Genomic DNA, 19,071 nt, shown 5'->3' with positions numbered 1-19,071 from the left:
ACTAAGGACCACTGTAATGCACTGTGTCTATATCACAGAATAAATGTGCAATATTTATGAATATTGGAACAAACACTATATCAGTGACAATCAAGCATGGACGCAGACAAGCAGCCGTTCCACGCTCGTTTTCCGCCTGTCAGAGCGGATAAGCATGATGCAGCTCTGTCGAAGGGGAAGCCTCCCTCAGTGACATCAGCAGACGCTGACCTCAGAGCATTTTGCAAACTCCTGCAGACATTTTTACAGCCAATAAAAGAGTGAGAAACAAACATGTTCGCAGCCTGAACCTCGAAGCCTTCTGCTCTCCTCACCTAATTTCCCTTTCACGTCAGTCAATCGTATAAAGTGTATTAATGTTTGGAGCATTTGTTCTTTGTTGCGCAGAGTTAGGGTCCAGTTTGATGAGTGAAAGTTTGGTCTTACCCCAATATGACCGTCGGAGGGGCTCGTCTTCTTCTATGCATCAGAACTGAATCATTGTTGTGGTGACGGTTTAATGTCCTCAGGATTCCCGTATGCTTGTTTGACATTCACCTAGGGACCATTTTTGGTCCGAGGACACCACAAGGGTTACAGCTGTCTGTGAAGGTTCTCAGTCATCCAGGTCATCGTAGTCTAAGGAGCTTGGAAAGAAAAGCGTCTGGACAAAGGACCCCCTGATGATCCTCTACCTAATCACATGAGCCAAGGTTTCACCCCTTGGCTCATGTGATTAGGTAGAGGATGCTGTTTTCTTCACGGAGAAATGCCAAACATCCTCCCAAAGACATTTGGATGGATGACGTCTTAACGTTCCTTTGTCTCCTCCAGTCCTGGAGATCCTGCAGCTGGTGAAGAAGCGGGACCTGCTCCTGGCTGACACCCACATCCTGGAGCTGGAGCAGGAGTGCAACGAGCGAGCTGCCGCGATGCAGCCCGAGGACGCGACGAGCCCGAGCGTCAAAGATGGCGGGCGGAGGAAGGCGAAGGATGTGGAGCTGCTGTACGAGGAGCTGCAGAAGGAGCTGTGGGCCGTGGTCAGGGAGTCCCTGAAGTCTCCGACAGCCGGGCCCAACCTGGGTCTGGTGGTCCAGGTGAGGGAACTCTTCTGTCGCCATGGCAACTGATGAAGAACACGAGAATATTCGAGTTACGTCAAAGTGCTCTCGCTCTAACAGGTGCTGCAGCAGGAGGAGCAAGTTGACAAAGACTGGGAAGTCAGCGAGGGAGCTGCCCCAGGAGGCCCGAGGCCTCGCCGCCTGAAGCAGAGGTGGAAGGAGGCGGTGGAGGAGGCGGCTGACGACTCTCTGCCTCAGACCACCGAGTTCACAGCCGGAGAACTGAACAAGTACCTGGACCGGCTCCGAACCCGGGTGGTGGAAGACCTGGGGGCTGCCAAGAGGAACGCGGTGTCCATCTATCCTGAAGAGTACCAGCCCTTCCAGGTGAGTCAACACCTGGACACAAATACACAAATCCTGACCTAATGGAATCGATGTTTGCAGCCTGTAACAGTCCAAGCACTCTAACGTCTGACCTTTTGACCTCTCAGGTGTACGTACAGAGCTACCACCAGGCGGTTGCACGGCGACTGAAGACCATCACTGACAACCAGCTGCAGATCACAGACATCTACTCCCTGCTGGACTGGCTGCACAACATGTACAACAGGTACGCACATGTTTCAGGTTTGAACCGTTTACACAGGACAAACAGACGAACCTGAAACCAGAGTGACCCTCGATTGGTTTTGTCCCTCAAGTTTGCTTGAAATTCAGTGTTGAAAGTATCATTAATGACCTGCAAGGAGAAATAAACCCAAAGACAGTGACATAAAAGCTGCAGATGTGATGGAGCATCAGGTTTAGATACACATGAGTCTGTGTGGACTCAGGCTTGCTGCTTAGGTTGCTCATGTGTACGTGTGTGTGTCTGTGTGTGTGTGTGTTTGTTTCAGGGATGTTCTGGGGACTGTATGCATAACAAGTCCATTCAACCACTCTGAGCTCAGTCCTCTGCTGCCGTCAGAGACCGTGGACAGGCTGGAGCTCGACTGTCTTAACTCGGTCCGGGTGAGAGAGAGACACGTATTCTCACCTACCTTACTAACAGTGGCCCGTATAACCAGGCTGACCGAGCAGGGACCTCTGTTTTGTACACACTTCTAAAAAAGTAGCATGATGTCAGTGCTTTGTCAGTGATTTGTTGCCCGGTTCTTCCCTGCGCAGGCTAAAGTGACCACAGAGCTGAGTCAGGTCCTGGACGACGAGGAGAAGAGATGGATGGAGACGCTGCAGATTGAGGAGTACCAGATCACTCTGGCCAAGACGGTCATAGAGGTAACCCCCAACCTGCTGCCCCCGCACGCACCTTCGTCACTATGGCTACTGCACACACTCCATGAATGAGTCTGTGCACCGCCGTGAAAAGCGTTTCCTGTCTGTTTAAATACAGGATATAATCAGAGTGAAGTGTTACATAAAGGTCTATTCCGCTGCATTTCGTACGCTGATTGTTTTCTGGGTTTGTCCTTCAACTGCAGCCAAAGTCAACATCAAACATTTCCTCATCTCTCTCTCTGTCACACACACACACACACACACACACACACACACACACACACACACACACACACACACACACACACACACACACACACACACAGACACTCTTTCATTCAAATTTGCACTGAAACCAGCTGCTGCCCTCTAGTGGCCGAAGCAGGTGTAGCTTAAAGGTGCACATCAGTCACCAAATCAAATCATTTCTGTCTGCCATTCACCCGAGTATGTTTGTTGAGTAAACGACGAAAGCTGTTTCTGACAAATAAAGTTGTTTTTAAAGGTTTGAGGTGTGTGACAACCGTACCGTCTGTATGTTTATCTGTGTTTTAGAGGTTGCAGGCCGATCTGGAGCGTTCGGCCTCCATCAACAGAAGTCTAGGCTCCAGAGTGGCGCAGTGCAGCATCAACGGCCTCGCTGACTTCCTGTACAGGTACGTTCTTTTCAAAATAAATGTTTTTTTTAAGCTAGTCATTAGCTTCATAAAAATCAAATAAATAACAGAAATAATAGCTGACATTGAAAAACAAACAATAATAAAACCACATGAACAACCTGATGAAATAGAAGTTAGCAAAGCAGATGTGTGTCACCAGTGTTGGTCAAGTTACTTGAAAAAAGTAATCAGTAACTAATTACTGATTACTTCCCCAAAAAAGTAATCCCGTTACTTTACTGATTACTTATTTTCAAAAGTAATTAATTACTTAGTTACTTAGTTATTTTTTAAAAACACGATTTACAACCTGAGTAGGTGATAAAGTGATAGATCTTTCAGCCCAATTCTACTTTTTCTGCATAATCCATCATATAAAATGTAATCAAATGGAAAAGTCTCTTTTTAAAACTTGTTTTATTAGTTTTAATCTTTTAACTTTATGCATCAAGCAAAATTTAATTATATGCAACATTCTCTGACTGGAAGAAATTAGTTTAACATTTAAACCTATTTTCTGCACATTCCAGCACATAAAATAAAATATTTTTTGTGTTTACACTCACTCTTTCAAATAGATGCAAGTAAAACACAGCAGAAAATAAATAAAGTCAGAGACTCAGCGGTCCTGTTGCTCTATTTTCACCTGTAAAGCAGGAGTGGGGCAGGCGGAGGTTTACCCTGGTGCAGGCGTGCCGCGGTCAGTGGAAGAATCCGCGAGTTTCTCTGTGAGTTTCCCATTACGTCGTAGCTACTCGGTGCTTGTTGGAAGTTTAGGGGTTTTTTCGCTGTAAAAAGAAGTTTTCTTCCCACGCACAGCGGACACTAATGTTTTTGTCACTTTTTATGGAATCAAACTCAAAGTAAGGTCAGTACTTCCACGCTTTAAACGCTGCACGCTCATACTCTCTCCGCACTCGATATGTGATCCACTGTTGATCTGCACACAGCTGTTGTCACGAACGGCGCACTCGCTTACGTCACTGTCATGAGACATTCTCGCAAAAAAAAATGACGGTTTTAGTAACGCAGTAATGCAGCGTTCCTACAGGAAAGTAACGATAATCTAATTACCGTTTTTGCAATAGTAATCCCTTACTTTACTCGTTACTTGAAAAAAGTAATCAGATTACAGTAACGCGTAACGCATTACTGCCCATCTCTGTGTGTCACAAACACTCAGAGACCGTTTACAATAAAACAAAACGCTCTAAGATTAATTTTCTAATCAAATTCTAATGTACATTTTTTTTATTTTAGGGTTGGCAGTAAAATCAAACACGAGTTCAATATGATTCAGTACCATTGTAATCCGTATGTAGTTAATAATTTACAAATGTTTCTCATGCTTGTTTCAATTGTTTTTGCTGATTATTAAGACATCAGCTACAGCAGTGCCATGGTTCTTTTAATACAGCAGGAAAGGACTCTTTGAATATCTGTGTGATCTGACTGATGAATGTGATCTAATGTAAACGTCCTTGAGCTGTAAGATGCTGTTGTTTAGCTTTTTTAGCTTTGAAAGACCAGATCATGATTCTGGTGTATTTGTTTTAGCTTCCAGCGGAAAGTTGAGATGTTCCATGAAGGGATGCAGGCCGGGATGTTCGGAGACCACCAGGATGGATACGTGTCAAGAACCATCGCCCTGGTCAACTGCTGCCCTCCATTCAGGTACAAACACAAGCTCTTCAATATGCGAACGAACTGTGAGACAAACTGTCACGACTCTGTCGAGTGCTGCAGTTCTCAAAAGGGTTTTTCAACTTGTTTTCATTCCTGTGTTTAAATATAGTTTAAACACAGTTTTATGTTATAGTTATATTAACTATAACATCATCACTGTGTGTGTGCGCGCGCATGCATGTGTATGTACATGTTTACATATCTTTGTGGGGACCAATAGTCACTTATGGGGACAAAGTGCCCGTCCCCACAAGTTTGAAGGTATTTTCTTTCAAACTGTGGTTTTTGTGTCAAGGCTACAGTTATGATTATGGTTACGTTTAGGATGAGGGTTAGGATTACGCATTCATTTTTAGCAGCTGAATTTGAATTATGGCGGCACATTCATGTAATATCAGTTTGTACCACCAGAGGGCAAAGTGGATCAGTGTAAGCTTTATTTAATGAGCCAAGTCATTAAGAGCACATTTCTAATTAAAAGGTTAAAGCAAAATAGTTTAAATAACAGCACCACACGTACTGATGAAACACTGCCCCCTGGTGGTGACAGTTACAGTTACTACTGAAAGTACCTTTAAGCTGTTTTAAAATGTAAGAGGACACGTTTCTGTCCTTTATCTGTGTTCTTGCATCCAGATACACTAAAGTTAAAATAACCTGATAAACACAGTGCAGTTAAAGGTGCAATAGTTCCCTCTGAAATGTTGTAAAGTAATGCTGGACCAAGCGCTCAGTTAGAATGATACAGAAATGAAATGCGAAGCACGTGCTGGATGTTATCATTGTTGAGAATGATCAGTTTGCCTTTTTTGTTACACCAAACTTGAAATAAGGATATTTTACAGATCTAACCCTCTGTCGGCTCTTCAGAATCGGCGCCTTCAGTTCCTTTATTGTTCCCAGATGGGTTCGTGGATCCACAGAGCTTTTTAACAGCTGATCCTTTGACCCATAACAATAATGATGGCTCTGTTCCAGCAATTATTGCAATGTCCCGTGGAAATGAACGAAGCTGTCGGTTCCACCCAGACACAGATTAACCTCAGAGGGTTTTCACATTTGACTCCAGGTGACCTCAGCCTTTATCTCCCTTTCAAGGACGCTAAACCAACATTTGGAGCCTAAATTTCTAGCTCAAAGGAACCTAACACAGTGTCCCAATGCTGAGGCAGTTCAACCAGCTTTTAATAATGAAAATAGAGTTGCTCACAAAGGAAAATAGTACAAACAGGACTGCTGGTGACGCCGGACTCGACCTACACTTACAAAACAAAGCTGTGAAAGATAAAGACGGTGAGCTTGTTGGGGTTTGCCCCACCATGCTCCACCATCTCTGGGCTTTTATTTGTGTGGCGAAACTTTAGCAGCCAATCTGCAAGTGAGAGAGCGAGTTAATGAGGGTGAAATACAAACACAAGCAGATGATGACTGGACCGACCGGCTGGGTCGCACACTACAAAGCCAAACAATGAAAGGCCTGCTGATTCGCTATGTGCAGGTTTTATGTTCCAGTGACCCCCCCGCCTCCCTGAGCCTGGCTCTGCCGGAGGTTTCTTCCTTTTAAAAGGGAGTTTTTCCTTCCCACTGTTGCCAGAGCACTTGTTCATAGGGGGCCGTCTGATCGTTGGAGTTTTGTGTATTATTGTTTCTTGACCTTACAAAAGAAAGCACCCTGAGATGAGTGTTGTTGTGATTTGGTGCAAAATGAATACATTTGAATTGAATTAAACTGAATTAATTTATATGTCTTTGCGTGTGCGTGCAGAGGTTTCGTGCAGCGCTGCGCTCAGTGTGATCCGTCAGTTAGCGAGGACTCTCTACGTCGAGCCAACAAGTCTCTGGATCACATCATCCAGCAGGGAGTGAAAGTGCTGTCTGACCGGCTCTACCTGCACATCAGGGTAACACGCATGCACACACACACACACACACACGCATGCACACACACACACACGCATGCACACACACACACACACGCATGCACACACACACACACAGAACGCAGAAACCCGGCCACTCTGAGATGGTCCTTGATGAATAGACCAAATGCAGCCACATAAATAATAATTTGCACCTTCGTCCAGACAAAAACCTCACATTGTATTTGAGTTTTTAAAAGCTTCAATTAAGAGTCAGAGCTGTAATAAAACACTTGTGTCATAGTTTGCCTATAAAGCGTTAGCGTTCTGCTGACTGGAAACAAGCGCCATCGAGCCAGGATGGTTAGATGTTAGGAGTTAAACCCCAGCAGAAGCTTCCACGTAGGGCTGGGCCATATCATACCGTTCACAGTGATACCGGTATATTGTTGGGCAACGATAAGAAAAGGAAATACCGTGATAGAATATGGGTAAAATGCGCAGTGCCTTTGTTTTCATACGCACATGGCAGAAAAATCATGGCGGCGACGCAGAACGAGAAGAGTGAAAGCAGATCGTTGAATGAAACATGAACCTGAACTGGTTTGTAAAAATGCTGCAGCTTCACTGGTGTGGAACTGGTTTAGCTTTCGTCCGTCAGATACACAACAAAGCACTATTTTTGGTAGCGCATGCTAGCGGGCCGTCGTTATTACCGTGTTGTTTGGAAAATACGGCACACTTAAAATCACTCCTTTGATTTTTCTGAAAGTCGACAGAGCTCCTTATAATCCTGTGTGCCTTATGTATGAACTCTGGTTGTGTTTACTGACCTGGAAACGATTTTATGTGCACGGCGCTCGAAAATCTGTCAAATGTTTTAGTACGACTTTGCTGAGCTACGAAGCCGCACCGCTTGATGGATTGTCGGAGCGTTACGGCATCGTAGGCGGAGCCTCGCGGAGTGATACGTGCTGTGTGCTTCAACATAATATTACCGTACTGTGTGTGTATAACCTGTTTTTAAGTTTTGTGGATATTCTACATGGTTATGCTGAGGATATGTCGGCCAGTTTCCACTGGAAATGCCTTTTGGTTAAACTGTCAGCGAGGAATTTGCATTTGCACTGTTAAATGTTTATATAACTTTAATGCAGATAAAAAACAGCTGCTTGTTTCAGTGAAAATACATTGATGAGGTTTTTTTTTTGCACTAATAAATTTGTGGAGTTGTAAAGTATTTTGTCTAGTGTCAATTATATCGTCAGTTACATATATTTTGAAATGTATATCGTGATAAATATTTTGCTCATATCGCCCTGCTCTACTTCCACGTGTGGAGCAGAAGCAGCTGGTTGTGGTGGTTGAGGGAACGCTATCAGGAGGCTGCTGCTCACTTCATGCCCCAAACAAAAATTGCGGATGCCATAAAGTGGTTCATAGTGCTGTGAAGTTCCTAAGGGTCACGAATGGAAAAAATCTTGAGAGCGCCCCCTATGGGACAGAAGCACGCTGAGTTTACCGTCTGCCGTCTCTGTTTTGCACTGAGGCAGTTTTGATGAAGCTTTTTAGTTCAGTTTGGTTTTTAAACTTCACATATTTTGGATTATTCTTGCAACAAATTGCAAGTTTCTTTTTTTTAGGTTATTAATAGTTTAGTGCTGTACAAAGATGCGTCCCTGTGTAAATGCATTTGGTATTAATGCTAACTTATGCAGCAAGAGAGAAAACATCTGCTATGAAACTTAGCTGACCTGGAAACGCTGCAGGGCTCCTCTCATCTGCACTTCTCCCCACTTTGTGTCTTCGTTCAGCCGTTTTTCGAGCGCCTGGTGAAGAGGAAGTGGCTGACCAACACAGAGCCGTATGAGCAGATCGAGGCTCTCATCAAAGAGGCGTTCAAGAAATACAGCAAGATGGACAGTCCTCCGTATCAGGTACACACATCCAAAACAAGTAAGTGGACGGCTGATGCTGGAGCTGCTGCTCATGTTCTCCACCTCTCTCCCAGCTGCTGGTGTCGGAGATCCACCGTCGAGTGGTGACGGAGTACCTCCGCTCAGTCATGAGAGGCAGAATCATCTGCACCTCCATGAAGATGAGGAAGAGGATGGCTGGTCGGCTTAGAGATGAAGGCAACCAGATCAAAGTCCTCTTCAAAGACCTGGTGAGTTCTGGAGGTCAGAGGTCACCGGCTAAAAAACTGTGCAGAATCTGGAGGGGCTCCGATCTGAGCTTTTAGTGGATTTTAGTTTTAGTTTTTGAGGAATAGATCGACGTTTCAGTTACGTCGTCAGCTAAAAGCAGAAAAAGTCAAATGAACCCAAACCTAACGGGGTCTTCCTCTTCTTTGACTCTTCACAAACGTTTTTTACACCTCCGTCCGTCTGTTAGGAGTCGTCCTCCGGTTGGCTGGACAGCGCTCTGTGTCACATCTCTGAGATCATCCAGCTGGAGGACCTCCCCTCCATCCAGATGGAGGTCGGCGTTCTGGTCCGAGAGTTTCCAGACATCAGGTAACATCGCCTTGGCCAAATGCTGGAAATCTTCTTCTGCTTCTTGGTCTTGTTATACCTACTCTGTTCTTTTTCTTCCTGTTCTTCTGATTCTTACTGACAGCTTACAGATCCTTGGTGCTCATAAAATTGAAACTGTTAATTGTTATAAATACTAAGGACTCTGGCTGGATGCTGGACTCACTTTTAAAAAGCCCACATGGAAACCTTCCTAGAAAATGAAAGACAAAAATGGTGATTTTATACAATTTCTCTAAGTCTTAAGATAATCCTGCAGCTTCAGGAACATGTACTTTCTAAACATGGACCACATCAAACACAGAAACACGCCTCTTCTTCACTCCTCCTTCTCTCTCCTCCAGGAAGAAGCACGTGTCAGCCATTTTGAACATCAGAGGGATGACTCGGCAGGCAGAGCGTCAGGAGATCCTCAACATCGTCAAAGACATCGAGACCAGCGACAGCGGCCCGGCGACGCTCTCCCGGGACCGCGCCCTCTTCGCTGAGGTGCCAGTCACCTCTGAGGTCCACTGCCTAAACGTCGGCTTGAGCCGCATCGCCCTCACTGCCTCTTCCTGCTTCACCACGCTGCGACCCCGCAGACGCAAAACCCGAACGCCGGTCCAGGAAAACCCCGACGATGCTCTCTGAAGAGTCCTGCTTCAGTGGCTTTTATGACTTTATTAACACAGTTTAGTCATAACGTTTTCCAAATCTCAGTGTGAGGATGTAGACGCAGCGTGTCTGTGAAGGTTCGCAGTCATCCAGGTCATCGTAGTCAAAGGAGCTTGCAAAGCGCATGGCACAACATAGAAGAGCCACCTCCACAGGACAAGACTCAGCAGTCCATCTGCATCTAAAGGTCAAAGGTCACTCTTTGAGGATGCCAATGTTCACATTTTGGACAGAGAGGACAGAGATGGTTTGAAAGAGGAGTGAAAGAAGCATCTATGTCCACTGTGAGCGACCATCTTTGAACAGAGGCGGGGTTTACGACACCAACTCTCTGCCATCTATAATCCAGTTTTGAGATCCTTCCCAGACGCCTTAACGCCCACTCACATCCTGGGCCATCTGACCTCAGGAATTCACATGATAAGGTGGGGCCAGGTTTCACAATGAGCTCACCCGAAACTCTGGCTGATTGGGACCCACACCCAGTTTCACACCTTGGCTCAGGCGATTAGAGGATCATCAGGGGGTCCTTTTGTCCCTCTGTGGGGGGAAACTCCCACTAGGTTTATATCTGGGACTCTCCACCATTTGACCTTAGAACTGAAGAAGCTTCTCGGATGAGAGGTGAAACGTCTTCAAGCAACTTAAAGAAGTCCAGACGCTTTTCTTTGCAAGCTCCTTTGACTACGATGTAGACGCAGACACCGACAGGATTTAAAATACGAACGTGTCGCAGCATTTTTACCGCGTGGCCTCACAGCTGTGCCACTGAGACTGATTTAGACCATCAGAAATCAAAGTTTCTATTCTCTTGTGTTTAAGAAGCAAAGGGAGGAAGATTATGGACTCTACTGTGAGATCAGCTTTTAAATCGCTTTGACTTATTTACTTTTTACCTTTGAGGGATCCTGCTGAGAGGAAGCCTGAACAGAAATCGCTGCTGGATGAGGAGGGATGATGGCGAGCTGAGGAGAAACTGGACTGAAAACGAGGCGGTGGATTGGATGTCTGCATTTGATGATGACCCAGTGACTGAGTTAGGACAGGAAATTATTTCTTTGATTGGCTGTTTTTCACGGTTTCCTGCAGGAACACAGAGGTGGGGAAGCCGGGTCTGTGCGGACAGGAAGGTTCAGTTCGGACCATCAGGGCTGCTGAGGTGTCCCGTTACTTTCTGCACAGACTGGAAGCAGCAGCTCAGACTGAATGTGGATGGGCTGGGACCTTGTTAGAAATATGAGCCTGGGTCCAAACCCCAGAACATGGAGAACATTCCCGACATGAGCATCTTAGTTTTGTTGCACATGACGAAAGAGAGTTTGAATCACAGGTACTAGACGATGATCTGAGTCTCTGTCGCGCTGACTGTATTTAAAGCAGTGATTCGAGTCAAAGCTTTGTGGTGTGATGACGTTTATATTGTGTCTTATTCTTTATTTGATTCATGTTAAGATGTGGGGAAATCAGAGGGCTCACTCTGGTGAACTCTTAGGGGCTAAACCTTTCATATATTAATTGTTGTACTCTTCCTTCCATTGCAGCGTTTTGGTCTTTACAGCAGGAAGTCCATCGTTCCATAACTGTTCATCTCCTCTTTTATTGCATTCCCATTTCTCAGCTGAGATACGTTTTAGATTAGAACCGCTTTTCTCTTCTGCTCTTGTAAATGTGGATGTATGTAATGAATCTTTCTGTACAGAGATCAGTTTAAATAACAATAAAACCGATCAGATCATTCACTGCTGTTTCATTTCAAAGAAAGAGAGACGGGGCATCTTTTGAGGGAGCCACTCCATCTGGAGCACCTTGGGACCAGATGGAGTCCTCAGATGGAGCATCTGAGTGCTCCATCTGGTGACATCATTGTTCACACCACCTCCCCTGATCTGAATCTGAATGGCAGTCTGTTACTGGACAAACATGGCAGAACCCAGAGGTTCCGTTCTGGATTAATCCCAACAACATTTGCCTCAAGGTGCCTTAAGGTAAAGAGCCTACAATAATACAGATGAGGCCGGGCCGGGCCGATGACTGTACCAGTGTGGGGTCTGACAGTGGGCCCAAGGGTTTTATACCAATGCCTGACGATAGTCAGTGAGGTTTCCCAGCCTGGGGAGGTTTGTGCATCCCACAACCTTCACTGACCCACTACCAAACCAGGTACTGTTCTCCATGGCTTTTCCAGACCCTTTCACATCTGTCACATGTGCTCAGAGCGAATCTGCTCTCATCTTTTGGAAATGTTTTTACTGGACTCTCTGCAGGCCTATGAAAAACATCGGTGATGATTCAGCTGCTCGTACAGCTTAGTTTGGATTTACTTTGAATCCAGGCTGCCTGCGACCGCTTTATTTCTGCTGACCAATTCACTATGGAATAATGATGTTATTGCTGTCATTGGACCATACGCAGCACATAACCGTCAAAGTTACAGAACGTGTATAAGTTACAGTAAAAAACAATATCGTTAGCTTCATAGCATAATTGCCTAAGTCATTTGACTAAGTCAATGACTTAGGCAATTATGCTATGAAGCTAACGATATGTGAGACAGAGCACCTTGGTTACTATAATAACTCTAGTTCTCTAGAGAAACAGTGATCGATGAGATTCAGAGCGCGATGACGTTTTATAAAGTCCACAAAGCTCTAGTAGACAAACCTGAGAGTATTTTGAATACCAGCCTCCTTTCTGATGTCTGACAGTAAAACAAAGACGGGGTGAAAGTTCGATGCAGTTTATTGAAGCGTTGTCCATCCACATAGAGTAAAATATGTCACAAGTGTTAGTGAGGCGTTTCAGTCTACAGAGAATAAAAATACCAGCGACAGATTTTAATACCATAAGAACATAATCAAGACACAGTGACTGCCCCGCCTCTTCATCCTCGCAAAGACTCATGGGAACTGTAGTTAAATCTTGGCTTTGGTCCAGATTTAAATGATTCAAACATTACAGTGAGTTTTATCTCTGAAATAACGATTCGCCTAAAAAGAAAACGTGACGCGAAAACGTCGACTTTTAACAGTTTAATGAAGGAGGTCAGCTGTGGCTGAAATGAGTCACGTGATCTTTGGCATTTAACTTTGGTGGAGAATGTGGGCGGGGCTTCAGGGTGTCAGGGTTTACAAAATGAAATAAAAATCTGTATGATTTTAGCATCAAATAGCGTCAACATTAATTTCAAGCTAAATAAATACTCTGATGAGGTTTACAGTAAAAATATAAAACTGTGACATTCAAACATATTTACAAATCATCACGAAGAAAACACTGAGCCAGACCAACGACCCAAACAAAGAAACCGAACCCAAGTTAGAAAGTCTCCACTGTAGATTTGACCAAAAACGAAGTAAATATAAATGCATGACAGTCATTTTTGGTTTAATTCTCATCAAGGCATTTATCAGTAACACAAAGAAATGCTAACCACTGATTAAAAACCAGCATCACGGGACGAATGTGCAACATAAAAACAACACAAGCCTTTCCCAGGCCTGTGCCAGGAGCACCATTCAAGGCTTACAGAGGCTTAAGCCTGTGTTTGGGGGATACAAAGGTGCTTTACTTCTTATTCAGGTACATCATGATGGTAAGTTGTGCAGCAGAGCATGCTCGAGAAGAAATTAGAGCATCCCAGAGATCCCTCAGAGCTCAGTGTGCAGGGGAAAAGACGAGCGGTCTACTTTGTAAAGACAGCTTAACGTCTTTGTCTTTGAAACACTAAGAAACATGTTGCAGGAGAAACTTTATTACCAAAGCTTTGTCTTCCAGATGAGTAATAAAACTATTTAATATATATATTTAGTGTTTGCTGTTTGAATGATGGTGCTGATCTCCATCTATCACATTCACTATGTAGCTTTCAGCTCGTGTTGTGTGGAGAACTTGTTCATACTTTTCTTATACAACATCAGCCGCTCTGCTGCCAGTCGTCTGTCCTGGTTTCTGATTGGTGCACGTATTGAGCTGATGACCACCTTCGTCTAACCTCTTAGCTTGAATGAAGCTAAAGCTCAAACAAAGACGATGAGGAAAAGAGATCTCGGGTATGCTGACCCGGGCTGCCGGTCCTGGTTCAGTCTGGCAGTGTGACACATCTTTAGTGTTTAAATGAGCCACGAGCTGAAAACTCAAACACATGATTAACAAACATGGAGATGATGGAGAAGCTCCAAAGACACGTTTCAAGGTTTATTCTCAGATATATTCACAGCTTCTCACACTATTCTTCCTCTACTTATTTATAAAATACTGACTGACCAATGACATGGAGTCACTGCCTCGCAGCTGACCAATCAGAGTGATTACAAGCTCAGTCATAATGTCTCTCAGCAGACCGACGAAAAGGGTTTCCAGGCAGTCCTGACCGGGCTGTGGAGGGGCCGGAGGCGGGGCTGGAGGCGGGGCTAAAGTTGTTTGTTTGTCATTGGTCTCTGATGAGGAGAGAACGTCATCCTGGCCAGTCAGCTGTTACAGGATGTACCATCAGCCCTGACGCAACAGCAACGCAGCATATTAACTCTGTAACTTAGATCCTGATGCTTTATTTTGTTTTTGCAATAATAGAATTATAATAAATACATGAAACCTGTTTCAATCAAATTTACAATAGAGGAGGGACAAACTGTTACAGATCAAAGTGGGGTTGAACATGTTTGTGTGGTGGACATTGGTGTTCAGTAGGTGGATGAAGGCTCATAAAGAGGATGATGACATGTAGAGGAGCTCAGAGCATCTGAGACCACTTCAAAGACTCTCATCCCAAAAACAAGGTCACGTGGCTTTACAGACGGTTCCAGTTTTTGCTTAGATTGGGACTTCATTCCAAATTTAGTAACGTTTCAAACATAATTCTGTCGCAGATCCAAACTTCAGGTACGGATGACGCATGTAAAAGAAACGCAGAATGTAACATCGGGATGCTGGAAGTAACAGGAAGTAACAGGAACGATTACGAGTACTGCAACGATTCACCGAGTTAAGTCCTTGAAATATGATGCCCATATAGGCCTCAGTTTAAAAACACCGATAACACGAAGCACTTATCAGGAAAGTCTGACGTGAAGAAAACAAACTTTAGCTTCGACACACACCAACGATTTCTTTTTAACTGATACATATTTAAACCACACCGCCTGTTTCACACTGAAGGTACCTGCAGCAAACAGGGGTGAGTCAAAGGGGGGGCGCGGGGTGTACCAGACCATATTAACTTCAAGGCTTTGCAACTTTTTTCAGGTTTAAAGTGAAAATAAAACATTATATTCATTAAATGCATTAATATTAAAATTATACAAATAACAGCTTTTTCACAAGTAAATAAAAATGTGTGTGCAGGGCTGGACTGCTGATCTGGCCCACCGGGCACTTTCCTGGTGGACCGACCTGATTAAAACCTAGAAATATAGATTCTGATTATAGACCACAGTGATCACAGCCACCCGGATCATGCCAGTCCAGGCCCTGTATGGACCAGTAAAACTCTGAGCCAAGGGGTTGGACAGGAAATCATAATTAATATTAATTAACGTCTACGCCAACGTCTTGTTTTCAGCAGCACAAACTTCAGGATGCTTTTCTTCAGTGCAGCCAACACATTCACCACCACATCAGTGTCATTCACTCACAAACAGACTCACACCAGCTCTACCTCATGCAAGCTTTCTAACACTGTCCGAGCTCTTTTTGCTTCCTACAGCCGTCCAACGAGACAGAGCAGATTTCTTTATGCCTTGGTTTAGATTGCATATGTCTTTATTTATTTTACTTTGACTGGACTTGAGATTATTTATATATTTTTGCATTTAAGAAGATTTTTTCTTTATAACAAATTTTAATATGGCACATAATTACAACCAAAAGTTGTTTTGGGGTTTTTGACAGATGTTGTATGCAGTTAAACTTTAGTTTTTTTAATGAGCAATGTTTATTATTATCATCATATAGCTGCAGCCCTAGGAATGAATATGTGAAAATCAAAAGAAGTGGGGTTTATATCTTTTTTATGAACATATAGATTGGTAACCAGTCGTGATGATGAATTGTTAAATGAGTATTAAAAACTAATTATTAGGACTATTAAAAATCTGTTTACCAACATATTATTCTTTTGACGCGTAGTCTAATTCCTCAAGAACGCACAGAACCTACTGAAATTGACTCCAACCATCTTTCCATTTCCTTGGGTTCTAGTCCAGCTCTGTTTGCTTCCATGTGAAACAGGATGCTCTAAAGTCTGCTCTATGAAAGTGAAACATTTAAATTATTGTGGCTTTAAAACTACAAATACGTGAAGGTATTCTTCGTGATCAGTAAACGTCTCAGCAATCTTTCTACAGCAAGCAAAAAAACAAAAATAAATCCATCAAATTTAATTCAGTTCAGCTTTATTTATATAGACATGGGATGACAGATATATACAGGATATTTCTAACTTTAGAGATGTTGCACAAATGGAAGAACGCAGTCTTATATATTTGTTTAATATGTGCATTGAAGGACATGTCCTGGTCAAAAATGACTCCAAGGTTCCTCACAGCGTTACTGGAGGCCAAGGTAATGCCATCCAGAGTAAGAATCTGCTTAGATACCATATTTCTAAGCTTTTCAGGGCCGAGTACAATAACCTCAGTTTGATCTGAATTAAGAAGCAGAAAGTTAGCGGCCATCCAGGTCTTTATGTCTTTAAGACATTCCTGCAGTTTAACTCATTGGTGTGTGTTATCTGGCTTCATGGACAGATAGAGCTGGGTGTCATCTGCATAGCAGTGTAAATGTATGCTATGTCTTCTAATGATGCTGCCTAAGGGAAGCATGTATAATGTAAACAGAATTGGTCCTAGCACTGAACCCTGTGGAACTCCATAATTAACCTCAGTGTGTGAAGAGGACTCTCCATTTACATGCACAAACTGGAGTCTATTAGATAGATATGATACAAACCACTGCAGTGCAGTACCTGTAATACCTACAGCATGTTCTAATCGCTCTAATAGGATATTATGGTCGACAGTATCGAACGCTGCACTGAGGTCTAGCAGGACAAGCACAGAGATGAGTCCACTGTCAGAGGCCATAAGAAGATCATTTGTAACCTTCACTAAAGCTGTTTCTGTGCTGTGATGAGCTCTGAAACCTGACTGAAACTCTTCAAATAAACCTCTGCAGATGATCTGTTAGCTGTTTGACAACTACTCTTTCAAGGATGTTTGATATAAAGGAAGGTTGGAGATTGGCCTATAATTAGCTAAGACTGCTGGGTCTAGAGATGCTTTTTGAGTAAAGGTTTAAAGCTGTGACCCTAAAAGGCCTGTAGACCATAACAGCAAACATAGAGTTGTTCTTATTTTCTTCAATCAGTGATGAATAGTAAGATGTTCAAGCTCTATGGAGGGCTTTCTTATAAAGCACAAAATAATTTTTCCAGGCTAAACGATGATCTTCTAAATCAGAGTTATACCAGCGAGTCAAGCACCATGAATGAGATAATCATCTCTGTAGGAGCAGAGTTTCTTTAACTGCTCTATGTCGTGTTGAAGATAAGAGCAGAGGAATCACTTCCTCAATCTTAGTTACAGCTGATCACAGTCTGCACACAAAACCTGCTCACAGAGCCGACAGCTCTACAGCCCCCTGCTGAATTCCACCTTAACCCCCGACTACGTTCATTTCTCTGTCAAACTTGCTGAGATAGAGTGTAAGCAACAGCACATGGCTTTTTCATTCGCTCCGTTTCCCCCTGACTGTGTTTCTTTGTATCTGTGTGTGTATTAGTATTATAATCATGTTACTGTGGCAGCTGAAGCTTCGCTTAGCGCTGCACAAAATCAGGCAGAGCTGCAGTCTGACTTTTACAAACACTTGGGATAGAAATGTGGCTCATTCTGATTCGCTGTCATTTCCCAGCCTGTAGTTCACAGGAATTTTTAGTTTTTTTGTTTTTAATTATATTTATGGCAAACACCTAAAATGACTCAAAAATAATTATTACAGAAAGACTAGATTGTTTCGGTTAATTGGTTACTTCCATCCCTGAGTAATGCTGAACTGTAACAACCACAGAAAAGACAATAAAAAAGAAAACATGAAAAGTTTTAGAGGCTCTTAGACTGTTAGCTATGTACATTAAATATTAATATCAGTCACTTATATTTATAATATTTCAAGCAGCTAAAACAGCTCGTTTACAGTACATGTGAGATAGAAAAGGATTATTTTGAACTGTCTTTCATACAAAGTTACTCTCGCGGAGCCCAAGAACACACACGGAGCTGCAGATAAAGCCACCTCTGAATTAATTAAAGGAAACTAAATCACATGTGATATCATATAAAAACTGGATAATAGGCTGCGTACCCAACCCTGTTACACACCGGAATAAAAACACATCATTCCAAGCACGAACCTCGGAAAGTGACCTGCTGTAAAACACAGCTATGTGCTGCAGATTGGATGTTAAGTATATTATGAGACTATTTTATCCAAAAGAAAGTCTGTTTGTCATCTGCACGGAGAAGGACTCACTAACCTCACGAGCTGACGCAAGTAGCCTGAATGTCCGTCACTGCCGTTTTTACAAATATGAATATTTACAGTTTCCAAATTCGAGTGACAGATGAAAGAGGCGCACGTGTCAGGAAGGGCATCCGAACCACAATGTGCGGCGCTTTCCTGTGAAGTCATGTTTTTAAAGTATTTTTTGGAGTATTTAGGCAAATTTATTTATGTTAAAGTAGTTTCATTAATAACCCACCTACTGATGAATGTAATGATGCGAGTGCTGAGCTGATGCAGATCAGGACTGATTGATTATCAGCCGAGCAGCTGACTGACTGTAAGACGACGGTCTCTCCTCACAGAGACAAACACACTAGTCCTGCCACTTCGATGGAGCCGAAGCACATCCTCACTCGCTCCCTCCTGCCTCGTAAAGTTGGAGGAAGTGATGCGTCCTCTCAATTTCCTTGAGAAAGATGTGGAGATGAAGCATCTCTTCTCTGTCTCACACAGGTGGAGGTGGCAGCCCTCCCGCTCACAGCCTCATGCAGACTTTGCACTTTGCAATGCTCCTCCTCTGCTCTTGGTCATTGGTCAGCATCGCCGGGTCGGTCAGGGTGGTCAGCCAGAAACTGTACATGTTGGCGAAGAAGTGGCAGGTTCCACGAGGCCCCTGACACTCCACGAACGGCTGGGCCTTGTATGCTTTCAGACAGCTACCTGATGATGTCAGAGGCTGGCCGCCACCTTCATCACCAGCGCCTGTATGCTATTAGACACATGGGAAATTACATCATCATCTGCACAGAGCTCACATTTCAGATGATTGTTGTATTATTACGACTGGTAAGTTTAG

General features: G+C 43.5%; 2 protein-coding genes across 5 annotated transcripts in view; one reads left to right on the top strand and one right to left on the bottom strand.

Annotated features, from left to right (window-relative positions):
* exoc3l2b (exocyst complex component 3-like 2b) overlaps window positions 1-11,451 on the top strand; it is a 37,928-nt gene extending 26,477 nt beyond the window's left edge. For 3 of the 4 annotated variants that reach the window (XM_026193088.2, XM_080289173.1, XM_026193087.2), the window contains 12 exons: window positions 814-1,076; window positions 1,161-1,427; window positions 1,535-1,653; window positions 1,940-2,054; window positions 2,211-2,321; window positions 2,877-2,977; window positions 4,538-4,654; window positions 6,432-6,567; window positions 8,340-8,462; window positions 8,537-8,692; window positions 8,920-9,041; window positions 9,404-11,451. In XM_026193088.2, coding sequence (XP_026048873.1) covers window positions 814-1,076; window positions 1,161-1,427; window positions 1,535-1,653; window positions 1,940-2,054; window positions 2,211-2,321; window positions 2,877-2,977; window positions 4,538-4,654; window positions 6,432-6,567; window positions 8,340-8,462; window positions 8,537-8,692; window positions 8,920-9,041; window positions 9,404-9,692 — 1,919 coding nt within the window. In that variant the 3' untranslated portion in view covers window positions 9,693-11,451. The remainder of the gene's footprint in view (window positions 1-813; window positions 1,077-1,160; window positions 1,428-1,534; window positions 1,654-1,939; window positions 2,055-2,210; window positions 2,322-2,876; window positions 2,978-4,537; window positions 4,655-6,431; window positions 6,568-8,339; window positions 8,463-8,536; window positions 8,693-8,919; window positions 9,042-9,403) is intronic. The other variant, XR_003274481.2, reaches the window with a different exon arrangement.
* A 986-nt stretch (window positions 11,452-12,437) lies between these two features.
* The window catches only part of col4a4 (collagen, type IV, alpha 4), a 55,414-nt gene continuing 48,780 nt past the window's right edge, over window positions 12,438-19,071 (bottom strand). The window contains exon 47 of the mRNA XM_026191958.2: window positions 12,438-18,984. Coding sequence (XP_026047743.2) covers window positions 18,751-18,984 — 234 coding nt within the window. The 3' untranslated portion in view covers window positions 12,438-18,750. The remainder of the gene's footprint in view (window positions 18,985-19,071) is intronic.

Source organism: Astatotilapia calliptera, chromosome 14, assembly GCF_964374335.1.
Source record: "Astatotilapia calliptera chromosome 14, fAstCal68.1, whole genome shotgun sequence".
Taxonomy (NCBI): domain Eukaryota; kingdom Metazoa; phylum Chordata; class Actinopteri; order Cichliformes; family Cichlidae; genus Astatotilapia; species Astatotilapia calliptera.
The sequence above is the reverse complement of the archived record's forward strand: the minus strand, read 5'-3'. Positions and strand labels throughout refer to the sequence as shown.